Below are 24,772 nucleotides of genomic sequence, written 5' to 3'. Positions count from 1 at the left end.
AGATCATCCACCTCATTCAGCTATATGTCATCAATCCTTGTCCAGCTGTATGCAATAACAATGCTTCCCTGTTCAGCTGTATACAACATTCTAATATTTCATGACTTGTGTGTGTATATATAGTATGCAGCTTCCCTGAGAACCAAACCCAGCCAATACCAGATTCTGCCCCCCCCGTGTATGTGTGTGTGTGTGTGTGTGTGTGTGTGTGTGTGTGTGTGTGTGTATCTTCTTCACTCTGTCAATGCCTCAGTTAGGTCAATCTTTGCAGCCCTCCAGGATGTGGTACCTGTTACTCATGTGTGCACTCTTTTACGATAGATAGAAAAAAGAATATGTTCACTGGAAAGTAGTAATTGACTAAGTAAAAAAATGCTCCTTGGTATTAATATTCACACTACATTCTACTTGGAAGTACAGCAAACTGAACATGAAGCAAGACTGGAGTGCTATAGCTTACAGCACGGTGATAGTGCTGTAAGAAACAATTTGTGGGCTGGTGGATGGCTCAGAGATTCAGAGTTCATATTGCTCTATCAGAGGACTATGGTTTGGATCCCAGCAGTCACTTCACGAATGCCTGTAACTCCAGCTCCAGGGGATCTGATGTCCACTTCTGATCTTTGTGGGTACCTCACTCATGTACACAAATGAAAATAAAATAATTTGTTAATACAACTTTTGGCAGATAGATATATTGCCGTCATTTAGGTATTTAAGTATGTTTGTATGTGCTTGTGTGCATGTGTGTGTGTGAGAGAGAAGAAAATATCAAATATGTAATAGGTATTAAAAAATAGCTCACAACTAAAATATTTTTATTTAAATTATAAACAATCTTATTTTACATATCCAAGCTCCCTCCCATCCTCCCATACCCCTTACAACACCCCATTCCATCCTCCTTCTGCTCCCCAGGGAAGGTGAGGCCTTCCATGGGGGATCTTTAAAGTATGTCACATTATTTGGAGTAGGGCCTAAGCTCTCCCCCATGTGTCTAGGCTGAGAGAGTATCCTTCTATGGGGAGTGGGCTCCCAGAGTCCATTCCTGCACTAGAGCTAAATACTGCAGAACTAAAATCTTAAAGCATGAGTCTAAAAGAAAGTACAATGTTTCATCTTCAACATTTCTTTTGTTACTATTATATATGTTTATATCATAATTTAACCAAAATTCATATGCAATAAATGTATATATAAATTGATATTATGCACATTAATATTGTAATGTATCTGCTTCTCTTCCAGGGTGGACAAGCTTCATTTATACCATCTCTGGAGACATATATATTGGTAAGTAAGGGGTACGTCATTTGGGATCAGTTGCACCTTAATTCAAACTACTGTAAGGATAAACAAATGAGAGTATTGTGTATGACTGAATACTGTGTCTCCTTCCTTCTCACACCAATCTGGAGCAGCATGCCTCACAACTTCCAGAATGTTCAGTGCAGAGACCAACATGAATAAAAGGGCTAGGCAAAAGGCACAGGCATGGTGATCCATGTTAAATCTGAGGGTTAGTAGTTTCCACACCCATGAAGAGGTTGAGCTCCAGTGGGCTTCAGTGAGAGAAGCAGCCTGCCTATCCCTCTGGAGGTAGAATAAAAGGAGTCAGATATTCCAGGTACCTCACAAGTTCTTTTCCTTCTACAGGTTATATGTTGTTGTTTGTTGAGAAGTGCATATTGAGAACAAACCGTCATTTTATACATGAGCAGTGGGATATCTAAAAGAAGTTAGTTATGCCAATGTTTCACACCTGTTTACTTGAGACAAGAACTGAGCTATGGTGAAAGAGAATGGCCCCCATAGGCTGTCATTTTAATTCTTGGTCCCCAGTTGGTGGTGCTGTTTGGGGATGCTTAGGAGGTGTGGCCTTGTTGAGGAACTGTGTCACTGGAAGTAGGCTTTGAGCGTTTAAAGACTCTTGCCATAGCTAGTTCTTACTTCTTGCTTCCTGCTCACTGTTCAAGTTTAAAGTACTCAGCTTCCATCTTCAGTCCCCTTGCTCTACCTGCTGCCATATTTTGTCACCAGAACAGAGTCTTATCTCTAAGGATCCGTAAGCCAAATAGACATTTCCTTCTGTAACTTTCCTTTGTCATGTCTTTTCAATCACAGCAATAGAAACGTAACTAATGCATAAGTGTTTCTCAATTCCAGTCTCCATGTCCCGTGTATACTCTGTTCAGTTATAACGTCGAGATCAAGCCAGCTTGTGTTTTCAAGCCTACTAGAAGAGGCAGAATAGTAGGAGAAACGCATGCAGAGCAGATTGCCTTTGCTTGTGTCCACCCCAGTCATTCCCATCTTCCTGGCAACAGGAAAAAGCTCTTTGTGGGGATGGCAGCAAATGGCTGAGTGATAGCATGTGCCATGAATGCCTCACCTAAATTCTTCAGTATCTGGTGACCAACTTCCAACTACCATTATCTATGCCATATTTTCTGGAACTTGGAAAGACTGCTCTGCCCCTCAGGAAAGACAAAAGCTCTGGAGAATTAACATTCTGGACGTTAGCTGAACCCTTAGATAGGCTACCTCAGAGCCCATGGCTGAGTCTCCCATGGCAGTTAAGTTTCAAGTCTTTCACAGTGGGAGTGCACGATCAGATGCCTGTCCTTCCTTGCTGTGGTGGCTTCAATGAGAATGGCTCCCATCCTATGTTTGAATGCGTGCTCCCTGATTGGTAGAGTTGTTCAGGAAGGACCTAGAAGTCATGGCTTTTGTTGGAGTAGGTTTGTCATTAGGTGGGGGTGGGTGAGCTTTGATGTTTCAAAAGACTCATGCCATTCCCAGGGTATCTTCTCTACCTTCTGCTTATGGATCATGATGGAAACTCACAACTGTTCTTACCACCATGCCCTTGTTCTAACATCTTGGACTTTAACCTTCTGAAACCAATCAAACAACTTCTTTTATAAGTTCCCTTGGTCATGATGTTTTTGTCCCAGCAATAGAAAGGTAACCACTCTCCGTCATTTTCCTGAGTAATTCTGCTCCTATCTGGACTGCTGGTCCCTCGCACATCATCTCTTGAATCAGTTCCTTATATAATAACATTCATTTGAGCTGGGCCTCAGGAAGAAGCTAGAGTAAAAGAATGAGTCACTGGCTTCTCCCTACTCATCTCCATCCACAGTGGTGAGTAACTTGGATGTTGGTGTGGCACCCCAAGATGTAGAACAAGATTTCCCATTTCTGAGACCGGCGCTCTCTTTACCACACTCCTGTGGGGGATGCCAGCAGACAACTTCCTCCTTGGGCAATACATTCTCAATTCATAGTGAATATCCTTGTTAGGCAATACATTCTCAATTCATAGTGAATATCCTTGTTAGGCAATACATTCTCAATTCATAGTGAATATCCTTGTTAGGCAATATATTCTCAATTTACAGACAGATGGCTTGCTAATGGCATCTGCACAGGGTGTGATGCCATACCCAGAGTGATTTATTTATAGTCTCCAAAAGTATGGTGTTCAATCACTTGACTGTTCTGGAAATAACAGCAATTAGAATGTATTCGTAATGCGGCATAATTGGACTTGGTACCTCTTTTACTGAATAGCATTTTAATTACAAGCCCCAAACAAAATTCACTTATTTTATCATTCAAGAGAGGAAAGATTCAAGTTGTAAAAATAAAACAAAACTAAATTAACAAAAAAACCTCCAGCAGTAGTCCAGCAAGATCCTGTGTGTGCACAGTGAAGTGGGTTAGCCATCTGGGAGGAATGAAGCACCATTAACTTTTTGATATTCTGAGAATCATACAGTAATTTACAAAAATAGGGAAAATCTGTTTTGGAGGTCTTACCTTGTTATGATTTTAAGATAAAAATAATTTGCGCAAATGGAATATCGTAAAAAGGGGGCAAGAACTTTAAGGTGTTATGGGTTCTAGAAATGTTCATGTAGAATAAGAAAAAATAATAAGGACCAAACTTTATGGAAAGGGCCAGAGAGCAAATATTTTTTAATTTTTTAAGTATTTTTTAAAATTTAAATTAGAAACATGCATGCTTCAAATGTCAATCCAAGCTCCCCCTTCTCCCTCCACCAGCCCAACCCCACCCCCCATCCCCAGCCCAATCACCACATCATTCCCCAGGGAGGGTGAGGCCCTCTTTGAGGAGATCTCCAGAGTCTGTCATTTCATCCTGGGCAGGACCGAAGCCCTTCCCCATGTGTCCAGGCTGAGAGCATCCCTCCATGGGGAATGGGCTCCTAAAGTTCATTAGTATGCCATGATGAACACTAGTCTACTATCCAAGGCCCCAGAGATTTCTGAGGTGTCCTTACTGACACTACATTCATGGAGTCTGGATCAGTCCCCTGTTGGCCTCTTAGTCATCAGTGTGGGGTTCAAGAGCTTCCCCTTGTCCAGTCAGCTGTCTTTGTGGGTTTCGCCAGCACGGTCTTGACCGCCTTGCTCATCACTCCTCTATCTCTGTTACTGAGCTCCAGGGGGTCAGTTCAGTGTTTAGCTGTGAGTATCTGTCTCTGCTTTTGTCAGTCACAGGATGAAGGTTCTAGGATGTCATATAGGGTAGTCATCAACCTTATCATCAGGTAGGGGCTATTAATGTAGTCTCTCTGCTAGTACTTAGTTTTCCAGTTGGTGTTATCCTTGTATATCTCTGAAAATCTCATTAGTGTCAGCTCTCTCCTCAAAGCTATAATGACTCCAAATATTATGGTATCTCTCATCCTGGTCTCCTTTGTTCTTACCCTGACTCAACCTTCCTGCTCCCCCATGTCTTCTTCTACCCTCCTCTTATCCCCCTCTCTTTTTCCTGAGAGAAAATATTTTTATCTCTGCGACTACTATGCTCTGCCAGTGTAGTACAAAAACAGCTCTGGACAGTACATAAATAAATGAGGTACATACTGTAATCCAAGTTTTTGGGAACTTCATGTATCCTGAACCACTCTTTTTAATTCTTTGCAATTGTTTTTTTTTTAAGTGAAGACATTTCTTAGCCTCTTGACTCTGAAAAAGCTCACAAGTGGTTTTGTCTTACATGACATTTAAGAGGAGATCAATGGTAGATAGACTGACAAGTGATCTGCCAAGCCTCTTTTAACCAGTAATTACAGCCTCTTTTTAACAAGACAGACCTTCAGCCTCAGGAATTAATAAATGATGAGTTCACAAATTCCAGGCTAAGAGGGACCTACACTTCCACTTGTTTTTCCTGACATGAGGTCGAATTGTCCTGAGTCATTTCTTCTCACTGGCTTATTCCCCACTCCCCCTCCCACACACCCATGACCATAGACCACATGTACAAAACATCTGGCAGAAGATGGAATTATGGTCTCTAGCCTCTGAGTGAAGTTGCGTATGTCCAAAGTAAACTGGACCATGGACAGAATCCAGCTCCCCAAACTGGCCTCTTAGGACTCTGTTTTAACCAATGAGCAACAGGCCAAATGACATCATTCGAATCCAATCTCCTTGCTTTGCTCCTATCTACCCCTTCATGAGGTTGCTAATGAGAAAAACAAAAGGGCAACAACAGATCACCAGAAAGAAAGAAATAACCAAACAGAAATAGCTGTTAAAATATTTTCACTTACAAAGTTTATAGCGAGAATACAGGAAATGTTTCCCAATGTTAGTACTTCATTTTTATTTTGCTCATACACACAAATGGCACCCCCTCAACCAAAGATGGGAACCAGTAGTAAGCCATTCTCTTTTACCCAATGTCAAACATCATTGTTAAGTTAGTGAAATATCAACATAGGTAGTTGTGTTGGGTCAGAAGAGGTCACAATTTGCATGACAAAAGTAATCTTGGAAGACTGCATAAAGTAAAAATCTAAGAGTGCTGTTAATTTGGGGTGGAAAGAGAAGAGTTATGATAGTAAAGTATGAGGGAAATGAATTCAAAGTACAGTGTATTCTTTCTTGGAATGGCCTTATGTAACCCAGTATGATAAGATCTTTAAAAATGTGTATGTTGTCTTGCATGTGTGTTGTGATACATTATATGTTAGTGTGTGTGTGCACATATGTGTAGGTTCACATGGAGGTCAACATCAAGTTGCTTCCCCCCAACCACACACACACCTTATTTTTTTCTGACAGAGTCTCTCATTAAACCTGAACTTCACAGTTTTAGCTATGCTGCCTAGTCAGGGAACTCCTGACACTCTCAGCCTCTGGCTTTCTCTTCTTCATCACCATCCTCAGTGATTAGTGATGTGGATAGGATGGGGCATCGTATTTCAAATTCTCAGAACCCAGGTAAAAAGCTGAACATAGGATTACATGCTTGTGACTCCAGTGTTAGGAGAAGGAGCAGAAAGGATCATTGGGGCTTGCTGACCATCGGCCTAACTCCAGATTCAGTGAGAGACCCTCTCTCAAGAGAATATTGTAGAGTAAATTAATAAAATAAAATAAAAAATGTGATAATTCTATAAGTCAAATGATTTGTAAAGTTAATTAATTGCTGGAGAAAACATATGACAGAACAGTAAGAGACTGGGGAACTGTAACAATCTATAAGGTGGTGCCTTATAGGTAGTCAATAAAAAAGAAGGCAGGAGGCAGAGGAGTTGAATCACTAGGCACAGTGCTTACTATTCAAGAATGATGATCTGAGTTCAGATCCCTAGCACCCATAAAAAAGCAAGTTGGGGGTGGCGGTAGAAGACACCTGTAAAATTAGTACTGTGTTGGGGAAGACAGGAGGGTCCCTGGGACTTGGTAGTAAACCATTCTAACCAATCAATGAGCTCCAGGTTCAGTGAGAGACCCTGTCTCAAAGGATAAGGTGGAGAGCAATTGAGGAAGATGCCCAGTGTCAACCTCTAGCCAGACTAACACACATGCACGCACGCATGCACTGATGCACGGATATATACATAAACCTATATACACACAGAAACATGTGCTAAAAAATAACTAAAGTGAAGGACAATACTTCATTCTAGCTTTCAAATATTTCAACTGTATTTATTTATTTTATTTATTTATTTATTTTGGTTTTTACGAGACAGGGTTTCTCTGTATTGTTTTGGAGGCTGTCGGTCCAGCCTAGCCTCGAACTCACAGAGTTCCGCCTGTCTCTGCCTCCCGAGTGCTGGGATTAAAGGCATGCGCCACCACCGCCCGGCTCAACTGTATTTATTAAAATTTGTAAATTACTGCACATTTACATTTTAAATTAAGGTGATGAAGGAAGTTTCTTTTTAATTAGTGGTCTCTCTTGTATCTAATGAAAGAGCTTATGCTATACAGAAATATTTGATGTGAAAATCTGTTATCAAAGTTACCAGAATGTGTGGGACAGAATGTGAGACACTTATTCTTATAAAGAGAAGAAAATGAAAGGAGGAAGCTCACACTCTGGACCTGGACTCCAACATTAAAAAACAGATTTTAAAATATTTTGCCCTTTTCTGATTGTTTAGGCAAAAAACTACCCTGCGATTACATTTTTGGTTAAATTTTCCTTAACTGCATTATTCAACTTAACATTCTTGGCAAAGATTGCCAATGGAAAGTATTTTATTATCTGATCTGGCTCATTTTATAATTACAAGTAGTCAGAAACAATAGAATACATTTTGGAGGGACTTATTTTTAAGTTCAGGAGTTAGTCAGATGGCTGAAATATTGTAGAAATGACCTGGAAAGGAAGATGCAGTTGGTCTGATTTCTGCGGAACTGTTTTGAAGACTTTGAGTAGGAGGCTAGAAACTCATGATAGAATGAAAATTATCAGTCTGGAAAAGACTGGTGTCAATGAGGAAAGTATTCCTTGGGGTAGAACATTTCAAATGGCCCCTTTTTTTATAGACACCATGATTCCACTTATACATCAGTAGGGAGCATGGACAGCACAGGCCTCGAACATCAAATCAGGTTCAGGGGCCTTTTGGACATGCTAGGCTCTGCTTCTAAATTAAGATTTCCTCGCAGGCCAATCAACACTGCTGTCAAGCATACTACCCTGATATGGGGTGCAGAGAAATACCAATTCAGCAGTATTTTTGAATGCTGTCTCTTGTCAGCTCACTCTATTAAAACAGTAAGTATCACAAAACATACTACATGACAGAATCAGGGTCCAGGAGTGGATCACGTGGGTACTGGGTGTTACATACGAATTAGTTGAAGATAGAAAAATGGTTCATTGTCTGCAGAGGATGTCAGTAAACCACACCTAATAAAATGCCATTCCCTGTCACTGTTTAAAATATTATCCAGCTCTAAATGACATTCCTCTTGGACTCCCAGACTTTCTTGCCAGATCTCTGTGTAAGTGGAAAGTCAATGAAGTTCTATTATTCATTCAGTGACATTTGCTGACATATATCTTTGATGAATGGATGTTGTGTTTGGGAGTAGCTCTTGCTAACGTGCAGAGAGGGTGATTATGCTTGAGTTATTGCTGAATCTTTGGAATTGGCAAAGCTAGAAGGATTTTCACCAGGGAAGTTGTTATACACCAAAATTGGGTTTATTCTCCAGCCACCATGGTCCTCCAAACCAGTGATTAAACGCATTTTTAATTTTTTTCTGCTGTGGACTTTTTTTTACATCTGTTAAGCATCCCTCAGACAATGTTTTTAAACTCAGTGACATTATTAAAGGGTTAAAGATCCAGTTTATGATACAACTACATCTTTACTTCTCTACTGGCATGTGAAATTCTGTGATTTAATAGCAAGTCTGCTCTTTAATCATATGTGACAACTAGCATAAACTATATTTTGAGTTATACACCGCACTGTGAAATGATATAAAAATATCTGTGACTTTGGAGACAGAGCTATCAATAGAGCGAATACTGCTGTGGTTTGTTTGCTACTTTTATGACTGCATTTCAGTTAGCTGGTAGAGAACCTGCATATGTAACTTGTCTCCCTCCCATCCAAGGTCACACTCAGTTCTAGCTGTGGACTTCGTGGAACACTACTCCAGGACCATAACTCTTGTTCCTTTAGAATCCTATTTCATGTTTGTCAGCAACAGTATAAGCCATATGCCCTCTATAGAATAGATCCCCTATCTACACAATATAGGCCGAAAGATGACTTCTCTAGAAAATACAACTGATTGAATGCTAGTATGCCCCAGATTTGCAAATTGTGATTCTGTTTCTATAATAATTCACCAAGTTATTGTTTTATTTAGATAATCACTTCCTTAGTAATTTTTGAGTTTTCCTGTGAAGTTTATGATTTTTCTTGCTTTGTGTGTGAGAGATGTGCACATGTTGTGCATGTACCTATGTGTCTGTGGGGGTCAGAAGAGAACCTGTCCTGTCACTCCCTACCCTATCCCCTTGAGACAAGGTCATTTACTGCCTGGCTTTGTGTGTGAATGATAGGGGTTTGAACTCAAGTCCTCACGCTTGTGCAGGAAATGGTGCACAAGATCTGGGATCATCCTTCTGTTAGCTGTTCACATGGCTGTTGCTTTTGCACCCATCTGAATGCCCCAGCCTAAATCTTGCTCTTCTCTACAGCTTCGGGTAGCTAATCTAGCCCACTCTGACCTCTCTGTTGTCCAGAGCCCTCTTGTAGAACTGCTGCTGCAGTCCTTGGGTCACTCCATGCTTGTTCTCCTACTGAGGAGCACGCCAGACTTCACTTCTTTCTCCACTCCCTCCAGCCCTCCTTCCCTCCTCCAACCACTCTTTCTCTCTTCACTCTGTTCACATTGTTGTACATTTTCACTTTAGCCCATTCAGAGAACACCCAACAGGTTTTCATAAGCTCACACTTGCCCTTCACTTCCTTTTATGCTCTCCTGCCTAAGTTATTTCTGCAAGACGCGGATCTGGTCATTTCCCCACCCCGTGTGTGTGTGTGTGTGTGTGTGTGTGTGTGTGTGTGTGTTTATCTCTCTTGTCTCTCTTTGTGTCCCTGTCCTGTGCATTTCTATCTCTTCTCTCTGTCTCTCTGTCTCTGTCTCTCTGTAGCTCATTCACTCACTTTGTATGGATAAGAATGATTTTGAGGCGGGAGCAAAACCAAGGCCTAACTGGGAGCAGCCGCTGCAGAGGTCTCTGGCCAGTACCACTTCCACCTGTCCACAAGCATGGGGAATATCTTTGCAAGCCTGTTCAAGGGCCTGTTTGGCAAAAAAGAAATGCACATTCTCATGGTGGTCTTGAATGCTGCAGGGAAGATAATAATTCTATATAAACTGAAGCTGGGCGAAATTGTGACCACCATTCCCACCATTGGTTTCAACGTGGAGACAGTTGAGTACAAGAATAGCTGCACCATGTGGGATGTGGTCAGCCACGAGACTATCCGGCCGCTGTGGTGCCATTACTTCTAAAACACCTAACGCTTGATCTTCGTAGTTGACAGTAATGACAGAGAGCGTGTGAATGAGGCCCGTGAAGCTCGTGAGGATGCTAGCTGAAGATGAGGTCTGTGATGCCGATCTCTTGGTGTTTGCCAACAAGCAGGACCTACCCAAAGCCATGAATGAGGCCGAAATCACAGACAAGCTGGGGCTGCACTCTCTACTCCACAGGAACTGGTACATTCAGGCCACCTGTGCCACAAGCGGGAATGGGCTCTATGAAGAACTAGACCAGCTGTCCAATCAGCTCTGAAACCATAAGTTAACGAGACCCCTCCCTCCCCCTAACTTTCTCTTCTCTGCCCTCTGCTTTCCTCTCATGTAGCAAACGTGGGACTCTGTGGACCTGAGTTCCAGAAGCTGTCTCCATGGGTTGGTCACAGTGTGCATTTCACCATGCTGTACATGTGCAGACGCAGCCTGCAGCCAGGTTTTTGTTTAACGTAGATAGTTTCTGTTTCCACTGAAGCAGTTTCTGGTACCCCTATGCAAGTTTCTGGTACTTAGCTTTTTTATTGTAAAAAGAGAATCAACTCACTATCAGTGCTGAGATAGGGATTTGGGTGTAGGGGCACCTGGCCTCTGGGAGCCATTGGGCTGTAGACTGGTATGAGTATCCACTTGGTAGTTGGTTTTTAACCCAAACTCAGTGCATTTTTTAAAATAGTTAAAAATACCGTACAAGAGCACTTGGACACACAGAGAAGAAACTATGCCTTGTGTAGGTTTTGCAGTAATGATCTGAACGCTAGTCCATCAGATCACCTGTTCCCCTGTGGGAACAGGAGAGAAGGTGACAGACCACCATCCACTGCATGGTCACAGTAGAGCCCCCGTGACTCGCCTGTCTTTGAGTCACCTGCATTCTATAGCACTGTGCTTGTACTTGTGCTCACATGGTCTCCTAGGGGTTGGCTGGGGAGTCATTGTGGGGTGCAGGGCCCGGCTTGTATTTGGTGTGTGGCCGGGCCAGATGGCATCCTACATACCCAGCTTACTTTTGGGCCCACTTGGACGCGCTGGCAGGAGGCCTGGGTCTCACCAGCAGGAGCATGTGCAAGCTGGGAGGGTCGATCCATTCCAGACCCATATCCTGGAGCACCCCCATCTCCATGTGTGAAGTAGCTTTCTCTCTCAGCCTGAAAGGGTCCGATTTACCATCAAAAGATGACCTCTACTTTTTTCGTTTTGTATTTTGATAAACACTGAAGAAGCTGGAGCTGTTAAATTTATCTTGGGGAAATCTCAGAACTGGTTTATTTGGTGTTGTAGAACCTCTTACTGCTTTCAGTACACAATTAGTAATCAACTGTTTTGTATACTTGTTTTCAGTTTTCATTTCGATAAGCACTGTAATTATAGCTATTAAAATCAAGTCTCTTAACTAGTCAATAAAAAAGAATGATTTTGAAAGGTTTCTTTGATACGTTTTCATCCTTCTTTCCAATAGAATGTTAAAGTTATGATAGGAGGTTCACAGTTTCCCCAGAAATTTTCACCCACTGCCTGTGACACTCTGTCATCTTGTCTGCAATACCTTCTTCCAAGCTTTGTTTCTTGAAGATCTATCCTTACACACTGAACAGCTATGAACAAATGCTTAGGGTACTTCAACCTGAATGAGTCCCCAAGACTTCTGATTTCTCAAAGACCTTTTTTGTTTCCTTTAAATGTTGACTAGCTTTATTTCACCTGCAAGCCTTAGAATAGAAGGGAGGGAAAGTTATCTATCCTGAAGGTACCCACCCCTAGAGAGTTTAGAAGGCACCCCCTCCAGAGGGTTTAGAATCAAACCTTGTTCATTATTCGATAAGTTACTATCTGACTCATTTAGTTTTCAGTTGAATTCTTCTCTGATAATTCATGTGCTTATATTTGGTTCATCCCAAGAACATTTAGAATTACTTAGATGCAAGGAATCTACTTTGCACATCTTTGCTTTTTTTCTAGTTCTTGAAAGTTGGAGATGCTCAGTAAATTCTTGTTGAAATGAATTACTGATGACATTTGATCATTTTTTTAGGTCTGGTTACTTCTTAAGAGGTTGATATTTTATACAAGAGAACACTTTCATGAACATGTAATTCCAACAACTTTTAAAAGTCAATGAAAGCTGGGTGATGGTGGCACACGCTTTTAATCCCAACACTCGGGAGGCAGAGGTGGGTGAATCTCTGTGAGTTCAAGGCCAGCCTGGTCTACAGAGTGAGTTCCGGAACAACCATGGATACACAGAAAAACTCTGTCTCAAAAAACACAAACAAAACAAAAAAAAGTCTGTGAAACCATTTGTTGATGGCATTAAGTGTAACATGATGCAGGATTCACTTCCATGCTATTTTCTATATTGAATACCAGTGGATTTTAGCCTTTAGTAATAGCAAATGTAAACAACCCAGAAATTCAAGATTTCCTAAGTCTGTTATTTCTGAAACTAAAACGAATGTTATGGTCCTAAGTAGTTGACCAAAAGTGTGGCCGTTGGATAGCTATGACAATTACTGAAGTAACTGGGTCCATCTTTTGTTGTAGGGCCTGATGATGCTCAACAAAAGATAGAACCCCATCACACAGCAGTGCTTGGAGAAGGTGACAATGTCCAGGTGGAAAATAAGGTATTTTAAACTTTTAATTTTTTGCTTTCTTCCTCTGTGTGTGTGTGTGTGTGTGTGTGTGTGAGAGAGAGAGAGAGAGAGAGAGAGAGAGAGAGAGAGAGAGAGAGAGAGAAGTGTAGGTGTCATACCCATGCACACACATGCAGAGGCCAGGGGAGGATCTTGAATATTCAGTTCTATCACTTTCCCCTCGTTGCTTTGAGACAGTAGAGACCGGGTGTCTCTCAATCTGAAACCACTGTTTTCATCTAGGGTACCTGACTCTTTCTGCACACACCTCCCGCCCTGAGAGTTATGGGTATGAGTGATCACACATATATATTTTTATGTGGGTGACTGGGATTTGAACTCAGATTCTCATGGTTGAATAACAAGTGGTTTTACCAACTGAACCATTACCCCAGCCCCCCAAACATTTAATTGTCTTTTTAAAATATTGTTTGAGAGTTTATAAACTCATTTATAAAGTCGTGTTTTGACTGAATCCATTTCATTTTTTTCAATTTCAGTTTCTCTCCTCTCCCTCACTATTCCTTTCCAATATTCCTTTATGTACTGTCTCTGTTTTTAACCCACCAATTCCACCTAGTGTGCTGCCTGTATGTACATTGGTGTAGGACCATCTTCTGGAACATGAGTAGCCTCTTAGTGGTTGTATTCCTGAAGCAAACTAACTTACCCACCCTCAGCAGCCTTCAATTCCCAATAGCTCCCTGAAGTAGGGGTGGGACTTCATGACCTGTCCTCGTACCATGATGGGATTTTGACTAGCTTGATCTTGTGTAGGTCTTATGCACAAAGTTACAGATGCTTTGAATTCATGTGTAGGGTCCATCATGTCTAGAAAATAGTTTCACTACAGACATGCACTGCCTCTGACTCTTAAAATCTTCCCCTCCCCATTTATTTTTTCTTCGCTTGTACATTTTACTCATTTCCATGAAAATACTTAACTCGTTCATAAAGTTCGAAATCTTTTCTCTTCCTTTGGAAATAAATTCTGCCATTGTTTTATAAAGCCTTCTGCTTTTCTTTATTAATCTCTGCTGGTTACTTTGCTCTATTTTGAGGTTTCTATTGGTATATTTCAAAGTTTCGTCTATACTGATTTCTTGTCTTCAGCAATCATGACAAAGTGTATTGCTTCCCATCTGTATTGCTTACCCCCTAAACATTTGAATCTAGAGGCTATGCATCTTCATGGCTTTTTAATATTACTCTGTCACAAAACTGCTTTGCTTTTTATTTTAGCATAAATAAAACTGGGCTAGTCCTCTGGGACTATAAATACTGTATGCTCACAAAGAGCCTTTTAGAATTATTCTCCACTTGGAGCTAAAATGAGTGTGTGATGTGTTTCATTGAGTGCTCTTGGAAGGTTTCTCAGTTCTTTCTTATGGCTGTTAACATCCCATTGAGCAACTGACTCATCATTCAGTGGACCCATTAAGCCAATCTGATGACTTTGTGTCACTGAAGTCAGGAAGATTAAAGTGGCAATTGTGCACAAGCTCTTGGACAGTCAACATTTTGCAAAGCAGGAAGACCTGTGTGGGTGGCAGCTGACCAATGGACAGTCTGTCTGACTCACTTCTCACCCTCTGACCCTGCTATCGTAGAATGCAGTGCACTGGGGGGATGTTCTATCTCAGCCCAGTTCACTGATACCTCACCTTCTGCTGCCTTGATCAGCAGCAGCACCGCTAATAACGAGAAACAGAACAAAACACAATCTCAGGAACACCAGAAAAATGTCTATCTCAGCGTCTGTGCACTCTGATTTTGTGGTAAATCATATTAAATGGCCATGTTTGACCTTCACAAAAAGCAATTTCACATATCTCGACCCAATCCAGAGAAGAGGCATGAAAATTATTCACAGCCCAGCACTTGCTGTATTAGCTTCTAATAGGATCTGGATTCATTTGGCAACCTCACTTCTTCCCATCACATCACAGAGAACACATTGCAGATAAGGATTTAGAAGCTAAAATTGAAAGAAGTGGTTGAGGAACCTGCATGTCAGAGAATAGCTGGGTTAGACAAAAGTAAATATAAGTTCACTTAAAAGTGGCATCCCTGACACAAGGCCATTCTGTTACTATTATATGCATTTCCATCATTTTTCATGTGTGCATGATATCATGACAACTTTGGAATGAAAAATGGCATTTAAAAATTTTTCATTTAAATAGATTGTGGAAAGTCAGAAATCTCCTTTATAACAGGATAGAGGCTGTGAAGATTTGGGTCTTGGTTTTGCTACTTGTTAGTATGAGACTATGGACATGCTTCTAAATTTCTTTGTGCTTCAGTATTGTTTTTCGTGTTTCAGTATTATTCATTATTTTTACATTTATTACTTATTTGTATGTATGTGTGTGGGAGCGCACGTGCCACAGCATGCATGTGGGTTCCAGAGGATAACTTTCAGGTGTTAGTTCTTTTCTCATACCATCTGATTCTTAGGTATCCAACTTGGCTCATCCAAGTTGGCAGCAAATACCTTTATCCACTGAGCTGTCTCACTGGCCCAGGCTTCGTTTTATTTGTCTGCAAAATTAAAATGATTGAAGCCAACTGTGTAGGGTTATTAAAATTAGTTGGGATTACCCATGCCAGAGCTGGTTCCAGATCCAGCACAGAGGTCAGTAAATGGTGACATATGCCCGGTCCAAATGCACTTGTTTGTGTTTTATTGGTCCCCTGTCACCACCATGGTATTGACCATGGATTATTATACTGTGTAGGTAGATGTTGGTTATGACAGAGATTGCATGACTCACAAAGCCTAAAACTTCCTAGCCCTTTACAGAGAAAGTTTGTCAGTCCTTGATGTGGTACAGTGTAGATACCCAATAATGGTAAGGGGAAATAAAACTGCTGACAGCACCCAATTTAAACAGATTCACATGTGCATTATCTAATAAGGATGTAAATCACAGGCTCAAGGACATAACAGTTTTCACTTCTAGAAAAGGCCCTGAGGGACACTGATCAATAGTCTTTGAAGTAGGGTTATTTGTCCCATGTGGACCTTATCTGCTACTGAAGACTCTGACAAGAAGGAAGATGCACTGCATTGTGGTCTAGCATGAGGAGCTGACAGCACCTCCCCTTCCTTCTAGCTCTTCTCTGCTTGCATTGTCAGTACATCTGCCCCCATGTCCTCTACCATCATGCGCATTTCCTTTGGTGACTGTAATATGGACCATTCCTCTAGACTGCTCAGTCTGTAGGGTAGGAGATGAAGGTAAGAAAAAGATGATGTACAAAAGCTACACTTCAGTTTTCTTTGTGCCATCTTACCATTTATTTGCTGGTTCTCAGGCTAACGAATGATAGCCCATGAGAACGCAGACATCCTTCCCCAGTGGGTATAATGCCGTTGTCCATTATTCCTTTTTCTTTTGTTCTGGGGATACAAACTCCAGTCGTCATGTTTGAGTGGCAAATGTTCTAACCATTGAGCTATCTAATCTCTCTAGTCCCATTACATTATTTTTTTAACTCTGCTATAACACCTAATAATGGCAGTGACCCTGGTTTATACCAGCTTAAAAGACTTAGGGCCAGCCGGGCGTTGGTGGCGCACGCCTTTAATCCCAGCACTCAGGAGGCAGAGGCAGGTGGATCTCTGTGAGTTCGAGACCAGCCTAGACTACCAAGCAAGTTCCAGGACAGCCTCCAAAGCCACAAAGAAACCCTGTCTCGAAAAACCAAAAAAAAAAAAAAAAAAAAAAAAAAAAAAGACTTAGGGCCAGACCCTTTGACTTCATGGGCAAATTCCAAAGCATAGGGACTTTATAATGAATTCAAACATTTCAAAGTTTTTGGAGATTGGAACCGACCTGAAGGTATTCTGGACACATAATCCTGAACTATTTATGGTCACCCTGAAGTTTCTTCTATTTCAAAAAGCTCCCCATCTGAGTTTGGCCTGCAACTGGTGTGCTGGACTTTTCTTCTGAGTGCTGGTTACTCTCATAGACCCATGGTCAGAAGCATATGAATGCATCGAATCTTTAGATCCATGTTGTACCAGAGTCCCACAAGAATAGTAAGTGTACTGAGGTAGATGAACACTAACTGACAGGGAAACACTGATTGAGGACAATGATGCTCTTAAATTGTCCATGGACATGTCATTCAAATGACTTGATTAAATTAACCATTGAAATACATAAATGAGACAAAGCACTCTGTGAAAGTTAATGACACTGATTTGCTTTATTCTGTGTAAGAGTTCATGGTGAAAGACCTGTTATTTCTTTTTAACTGATAACAGTTCACTGCTTGATCTTTCCATTGACACCCTAAGTATAAACAGTGAAATTTAGAAAGAACAACTGTGTGCAATTAAATCATGCTGAAGTTCAATTTCTTTCTGGCATTTTTTTCAGGTAATTTATCACAGTAGTAAATGCTGTTGTAGTAAAAAAATAAAAGCATACTGTATCTTCATTCCCACAGTTCTGCTCTCATTGCAAGCTTCGTATTTATAATCAATTTGGCTGAGTTAGAAACTCATAATTTAGAAGTTATCAACACATTATGTGACCCCTGAGCCTTTCCTTTAGGCTTTGATCATATATTGTTGCTCTCCATGCAATGCAACATGTGCCCTGGCAATAACAGTTACGCAGTATCAAAAGCAACTTGCCTATTTTGTTTTATTTAGTTAGTGATTAGTGAGTGTGTCTGGGTGAGCACACGTGCATGTGACATGGTACATGTATGGAGGTCAAAGGAAAACTCTTAGGAGTTGGCTCTGTCCTTCCACCATGTGGGTCTCAGGAATAGAACTTGGCTTGTCAGGCTTGGTGCCTAGTACCTTTACCTGCAGACCATCTTGCTAGACCCAAGGGCAAATTTTGAAAGTTAGTACTTAAGACGCAAAAGATTTAGCTGGAGACCAAGAACTCTAGAAGTCACACCAAAGCAAAGGACATGAGTTGGACTCTCAAAGGTCCTGCTTTGGAGGTGGAGTCATCCTACATGAAACAGTCATATGGGCCTCTAGTAACTCTGTATGAGGATTTTTAAAATCAGTGTTCATGAAGGCATTGGCATAGAGGCACCCAAGGCTGGCTGTCTTAGAGTTCTTTCATCCTCTTTGCTTTTGCGCGATTTTCATCCTTTGACACTATTGAAGAACAATTTCTACCTGGACTTTGAACTACATTAACATGCTACTAAGTAGCTATAGATGTGATTGGGTTTTTACTAAAAGCTAGTTAACAAATGAAAAACAAGGAGATGGGGTGAGGGGTGTCAGTGGGAAAGGTTCTTACTGCCAAGCCTGCTAACCTGAGTTCAATACCCAGTGAAGGAAGAGAACCAACTATCAGACTGTGTGCTTTGTTATTTGTAATAGCCAGAACTTGGGAACAACCTAGATGCCTCTCAACCAGAGAATGGATAAGGAAAATATGATACATTTACACAATGGAGTACTTTTCAGTGGAAAAAAAACAACAAAAACCACAAACAAAAAAATGTCATCTTGAAATTTGCAGGCAAATGGACAGAACTAGAAAAGGCTCTCCTAAGTAAGGTAATCCAGACCCAGAAAGACAAATATAATATGTACTCACTCATAGGTGGATATTAGACATAAGGCAAAGGACACCAGCATACAGGTCACAACCCCAGAGAGCCTAGGTAAGAAAGAGTTATGGGAGACATGCATGGATCTGCCTAGAGAAGGGAAAAAGACAAACTCTCCTGAGTAAATTGGGAGCATGGGGGGCAGAGGAAAGGGTGGAAGGGAAGAAGGGAGGAGGGAAGGGGAGTGGGGAAAAATGTATAGCTCAGTAAAAATAAATAAATAATGTCAGAATGCCCTTTGTAGAGGGTGTATCCCCGTGTCTGCAATAAGCAATGTGGTGAGATATAGGTGTACCTTCTGGCCTCTGAAACAGAATTACATTGAATTTTTTGTTGTCGTGGCTCAAAAAATATAAAAAGAAAGAAAAGATTTTGTGCTTTGTTCTCGACATACATACCACACTATGCATGCATCCCCCATGCACACAATACATAAACAACGTAAGAATTTTTTAAAAGCAAGAGGCAGAAAATAGATCTGTCTTAGATTAAAGAAAGGGCCACCCAGATGGTAAATCTGTAGGAAAGTCACGAAAAGAAGTTTGGAGCAGAAACCGCCAGGGTTTTACAATGATGGGAATCTTCTCTTTAACACCTAAAAGGTTCATAACTTCTTGTTTTAGAGAAAATGCACGTGTTCTTTTATCTGGCTGTCCAAATAATAATTGGAAAGTCATCCTCTTATTTGAGTGATATAAAAGCAAAGCTTTTGCTTTTAGCACTTTCTCATTCCACAGTGTGGAAACAGGGCATGTTTACTACTCTCCAGAGACCTCTCTTCTGATTAGGAAACTTCCATTCTGAGCTGTCAGAGTGTACAAGACATACAGGCCAGTCTTTCTTCTCTGCTCATTAACCCTTTCTCTTCCACTTCATGACCCTCCGCTCAAGTTTGTCACCTCCGTCATGGCGAATAGAAACAAAGCAAAATACTGTTGTAGTATTCTCTTTCCCGTGTCTCTTTTTCTCCAAACCCCTCAGAGAATAAAACCTTTGTGATAATGAGTTGTTAGTATTGAGGTCTTAGCCATTTAAATATCACACTGAAAAAAGGGAGGGAGGGGATAGGGGGACTTGTGGGAGGAGGGGAGGGAGAGGGAGCTGGGATTGACATGTGAAACAAGCTTGTTTCTAACTTAAATTTAAAAATAAAATAAAAGGAAAGAAAACTTTTGAAGAACCCATTCTATCATGCATTCTTACTTAATTTACTTTTTAAAAATTATTATTATTATTATCATTATTGGGTTTTTCTAAACAGGGTTTCTCTGCGTATCCCTGGCTGTCCTAGATCTCACTCTGTAGACTACTCTGGCCTCAAACTCACAGAGATCCACCTGCCTCTGCCTTCAAAGGAATTAAAGGCATGCACCCCCATTGCCTAGTTATTAATTTTTTAATTGAAGCCAAAAGGAGAAACACATTTCAGACCTCTCAAATATTGCAGGTTTTATTTATTAAATTTACAGAAGAAGAAAGGGTCAATTATTAATTTTGTTGAATCCCATGGTAAATCTTCTGAGACTAGGCATTGGAATGATCTCAAGTTCAAGAACTTAACATTAGTAGAAGTACATAAATATTTGATATAAGATACTAGAGCTCTGCATTAGTAGAAATGTATAAATATTTGGTATAATTTAAGATAGTATTGCATATTTAGAAAAATGCTATATTGTTAGAATATGAGTGAAGTTTTAGAAAATTTAGTTTTATAATATATAGTAATTTGGTTTTTAGATAGGCCTGAGAGAAAACTCAAGAAAAAAATATGCAAGGCTCAATTATCTATTGGTGAGAAACCACTTTAGTAACTAGTGTATTAAAATAAATTTCCAGTTTCTGATCATCATGGATGATGGCTTCTCCAGGGTGTCCCATGTGGCCAACAGGCTGGAGGCTGGGCTTGACTGGAGCTGTTGTTTATGGATACAGTTCTCCTGTGTGCAGCCTCTTTGCTGGGCTAGCTCAGGATGCCTGTCCATGTGGCCCTCACAAGAAAGCTCCTTCCAAGAGGGAGGGTTGGCAAGTAGGAGGTGCTAGGAAACTGAGGGCATAAAAACAGAAATTTATGAAACCAGAGAAGCCACTAATCCAGTAAGTCTAGAAAGTTAAGCATATCTAAAATGAGGCCACAAAGGGGAAGCTGATTGAGAAGACTGGAGTTCTGTAGCCAGCAGTTTGAAAGTAGGTCTCGGGATACTTTGCTTATAAGGGTTAGGAATCAGGAAGAACTGGGAATGGCATGGAGCAGAATGAGGACAATCTGGAACCTACCAATACCGCAGACTGCCATTCACTACTTACTACCATTATCATTGCAGGAACATAGCATGGCAGTTATTTCAAAAATATTCAATTTTTTATAATGGAATGATCATATGATTTTAAACCAAAACTCCATTGATGATAAAAACAATTCTCCAAACATTGTATTCATATATACACATATACATTTTATATTTATATATTTATATTTATTTTATTTTAAATGTGCTCAGGCACATTCCATATTACTTTAATAAATGCCAAGGCAGTAAAGTCTTGCATTTTGATTTGTATAAGTACTATTTCCATTTAAAAATTATATTGTTGGTTGGCCTCAGCAGTTAAGAGCACTGACTACTCTTCAAAGGGAATCAGATTAGATTCCCAGCACCCACATTGTAGCACCCAACTGTCTGTAAGCAGTCCTGGGGTATCTGACACCCTCTTCTAGCCTCCTTGAGCTCTAGACACACATGTGACACAGATATACATGTAGGTAAAACAGCTATACAATTAATTAATTAATAAATTAATTAAAAGTATGTAAGCATATTGTTGCAGAAGAGTTGGAAAGCTAGTAAGAGCCTGATTTGGTGAAGGACTTCAAGATAACAGTATTTTCCAGACACAATAGGACTGATATGCATATGAACTCACAGAGGCTGTGACAGCACTCACATAATCTGCACATGTTTTAACTGGACAGATCCCAGCATGGGAAGGAGAAATTGGACACAAAGTCTCACTACTAACCAAGAACCTACTTGCAGTTGATAGCTACTGAAAGAGGGGAAAAATCAGTTTTCTTCAATGAAGTGATACTGGGTATTTCAACCACACTCTAGGCCAGGCTCCAATGCTCAGGATTAGTTGGCCAACACAAGATGACCAAAATATATTGTTTTTAAAATCAAAAGGAAAGGTAATACAATTTTTAAAAGATGGTTTTGTTAATGAGAAAGCTGCTAGTTCGTTAAGACAGTCTGTTGTGAAAGTGTTTCTGTTAAGGAAGATCATAACTTTGGAACTGAGGAGATGGCTCAATGAGTGAATTGCCTTATTCACAACAATGACAACCTGATTGTGGTTTCCCAAGCACCCGTGTAAAAGATTAGGTGTGATAGCACACATCTGTAGCTCTCTGCGGGAGGTAAGCCAAAACAGGTAGATCCCTGGACTGTGCTGGCAGTCTAGGCAAGGGGTGAGCTCTGATTTCAATTAAGGACTCTGTTTCCAAAAATAAGGTGGAGAGTTATTGAGGAAGACACTTGACAAAGATCTCTGGCCTCCACACACATACACACACATGTGGTCCTGCATACCCATACATACGTACCCAAACACAAAGAGGACATTAATTTACAATTTTCCTTCTTTAGTTTGCAGATGTTAATACATTGGTAGCCTGAACTTAATGCTGAATTCTAGTTGCTAGGATGTTAACCATCCTAAGGAATAGATATTCCAATATCAAGGACTACAGAGGAAATATTTCTGTAGCACCATCCAATTAACTTCTCTGTTAACTATAACTTGTGTCCCATTTGACATTCAAAACTAAATATGTTCACTGTATGATGCTTTCTTTCATTACTTTAGGACCCCCAAATAAGCCATTTTGTCTTAATTGCTGGGGAGCCATTAAGAGAACCAGTTGTCCAACATGGTAAGTCCAAAATGATGATGGTTTTCCTGGCTGACATTCTTTTCCTTAGACATGTTTGTATGTGTGTGTGTTTGTGTAGTATTATCAGGAAGTCAGAGTGAGTTTCATTTCCCCATTGTCAGAAGTAAATATGTACATCGTGTTTATGTCTACATTCATCTCTTTTTTGAAAGGAGACATTTTCTAAATACCTATGATGTGTAATACATTGATCTTAGATCTGTTGGAAGAATGAAAACTGTTTTTGATTTTGTCATAAGGGATTTCAACTTGAAGGGAAAAGGACTTCTTTGTCCACTAGGAACTTGAATATCATTTAGTAAACATAACAGTGGTTTAATTACTGTTTTATGTTGCTATAACAGAATACATGAGACTGAGTAACTTATAAAGAAAGGGAATTTATTTTGGCAGACATCGCTGGAGGGTTGGAAATACAACAAGGTGTGTGTGTGTGTGTGTGTGTGTCTGTGTGTGTGTGTGTGTCTGTGTGAAAGGCCTCATGATGTTTTAACTCTTAGCAGAAAGTATAAAGGCAAATGGGTATATTCTGGAGAGACAAAACTTGAGGGGTGGATATACTTCATGAAAATCTGTTGCTGTGATAATTAAGCCAGTTTCTCCCGGCACCAAAAAAATTACAAGAGAACTCACCCACTGGAAAAGCTATTACCTCATCTTCATGACCTAATTGCCCTTTAATGATCCCACTTCCCAATACTGCTCAAGGACAATCAAATTTCAATATGAGTTGTGGAGAGGGAAATCAATATTCAAATCATAGCCAACACCGTCCTTGTAATCAATTATATTTTTAGTGAAAAATATGAGACTCTTAGGAATAGTACTTCTCTGAAAATGTCTTTAGTAGTTTAAACCTTTCTTCATTTAACTAAAAAACGAATAAAGGGGGGCTGGAAAGATGGCTCAGCGATACATGCTGCACTTGCAGAGGACTCAAACTTAGCTCCCAGCTCCAGAAAATCTAATGTCCTCTTCTGGCCTCCTTGGGCATCTGCACATGCATGCTCGTGTGCATGCGCGCATACACACACACTTAAAAATATAACTAATTTTTAAAGGAAAATAAATAATTATTGTATATTAGAGGTAGTACTGTAGTTGAAGGAAGAAAATGCTGGCATAGGTACACAATCACTTTGGATCTTGATGTCCTTGTGCCATTGACATTTGATTAAATGAGAAACACCTAAAATCACCTAGAATCCAACCAACTTGTTATTTATACCTTTGTCTGAAAAAACATACTATGGAATTCACTAATTATTAAATTAGACATGATTTAAGACCTCTTTGTATTCCATTACTTGGCATGAATTCCCAGGCATACACAATGATCTCATATAATCCCCAGCTAGTCATAAATTTAAATAACACTGAATATTTAGAAAATATCAATTTTTGTTCTAGCAGTAATTTAGGGGGGAATATTAAATCATATGCCCCTAGATTGCGACATCTCACGTTAATTTTGCACACTTCAAAATTTCACTCCCAAAGTTCCTAATCCCTTCTTCCTTTAGTCGTGACTCAATAAAATTGTTCTTTGGCAAAGAAAGCTACAAACAAATGGAGTAGTGTCATCATTGAGTCATAGACTGGAATTTGCGTAGGAAAAGAGTTTTGGGATGAAAACCCTTTATGTTAGGCTCTTTCCTCCATAGAAGCAATGAGAAACAAGAGCCCATTTGAATGAAGATGGCAAGCAAAATGCTAAGCACAGTGTTCATAAATCCTCTTTCCGTACCTCGGAGAGGAGACACTGGGTCTGCTTATAAACACAAACCCACATTAATCAGACAAAATAGATATATGCCTCTTGAACTGTCAGTTACTGAGAGACAAAGCATTTTGTTTGGTTTGGTTAGTTTACATTTTTAAAAGTTTTTTAGCTTTTCTTGTTCAAAGGCAGAGTATTTGAGAGTATTTGGGGACTGGTTGTGTTTTTGTAAATTATTAACGACCCTCTCCTCTTGTCTTTGAGTGTTCTTAATGATGACATTAGGGAAAGATGTCACAGCATGTTGGATTAGAAAACAACATTAACTCTGGTGGAGTTACGTCCTTCCTACAAATGAGGAAAATGCAGCTATTTCATTTTCTTAACATATATTTTCATAGCATTTACTATTTACTAAGTATTGGTCTGAGTGTTTTTCAAGTTGTTAATTTGTTTAATCTTCAAAACACCCTGAAAACCTGACCTGGGTGACAAGGGAATGATGAAAAGATAGATCACATG

At 40.1% G+C, this 24,772-nt stretch overlaps 1 protein-coding gene and 1 pseudogene across 2 annotated transcripts in view; both read left to right on the top strand.

Annotated features, from left to right (window-relative positions):
• Window positions 1-24,772, top strand: part of Pir (pirin) — a 101,053-nt gene that overhangs the window by 74,362 nt on the left and 1,919 nt on the right. For both annotated transcript variants that reach the window (XM_040744079.1, XM_040744078.1), the window contains exons 7-9: window positions 1,249-1,293; window positions 12,883-12,965; window positions 22,443-22,509. In XM_040744079.1, the coding sequence (XP_040600013.1) occupies window positions 1,249-1,293; window positions 12,883-12,965; window positions 22,443-22,509 (195 nt within the window). The remainder of the gene's footprint in view (window positions 1-1,248; window positions 1,294-12,882; window positions 12,966-22,442; window positions 22,510-24,772) is intronic.
• LOC121139958 lies at window positions 9,896-12,956 on the top strand (annotated as a pseudogene).

This window comes from Mesocricetus auratus, unplaced genomic scaffold (assembly GCF_017639785.1).
Source record: "Mesocricetus auratus isolate SY011 unplaced genomic scaffold, BCM_Maur_2.0 Super-Scaffold_100003, whole genome shotgun sequence".
Classification (NCBI taxonomy): domain Eukaryota; kingdom Metazoa; phylum Chordata; class Mammalia; order Rodentia; family Cricetidae; genus Mesocricetus; species Mesocricetus auratus.
This window is presented reverse-complemented; position numbering and strand designations above follow the sequence as displayed.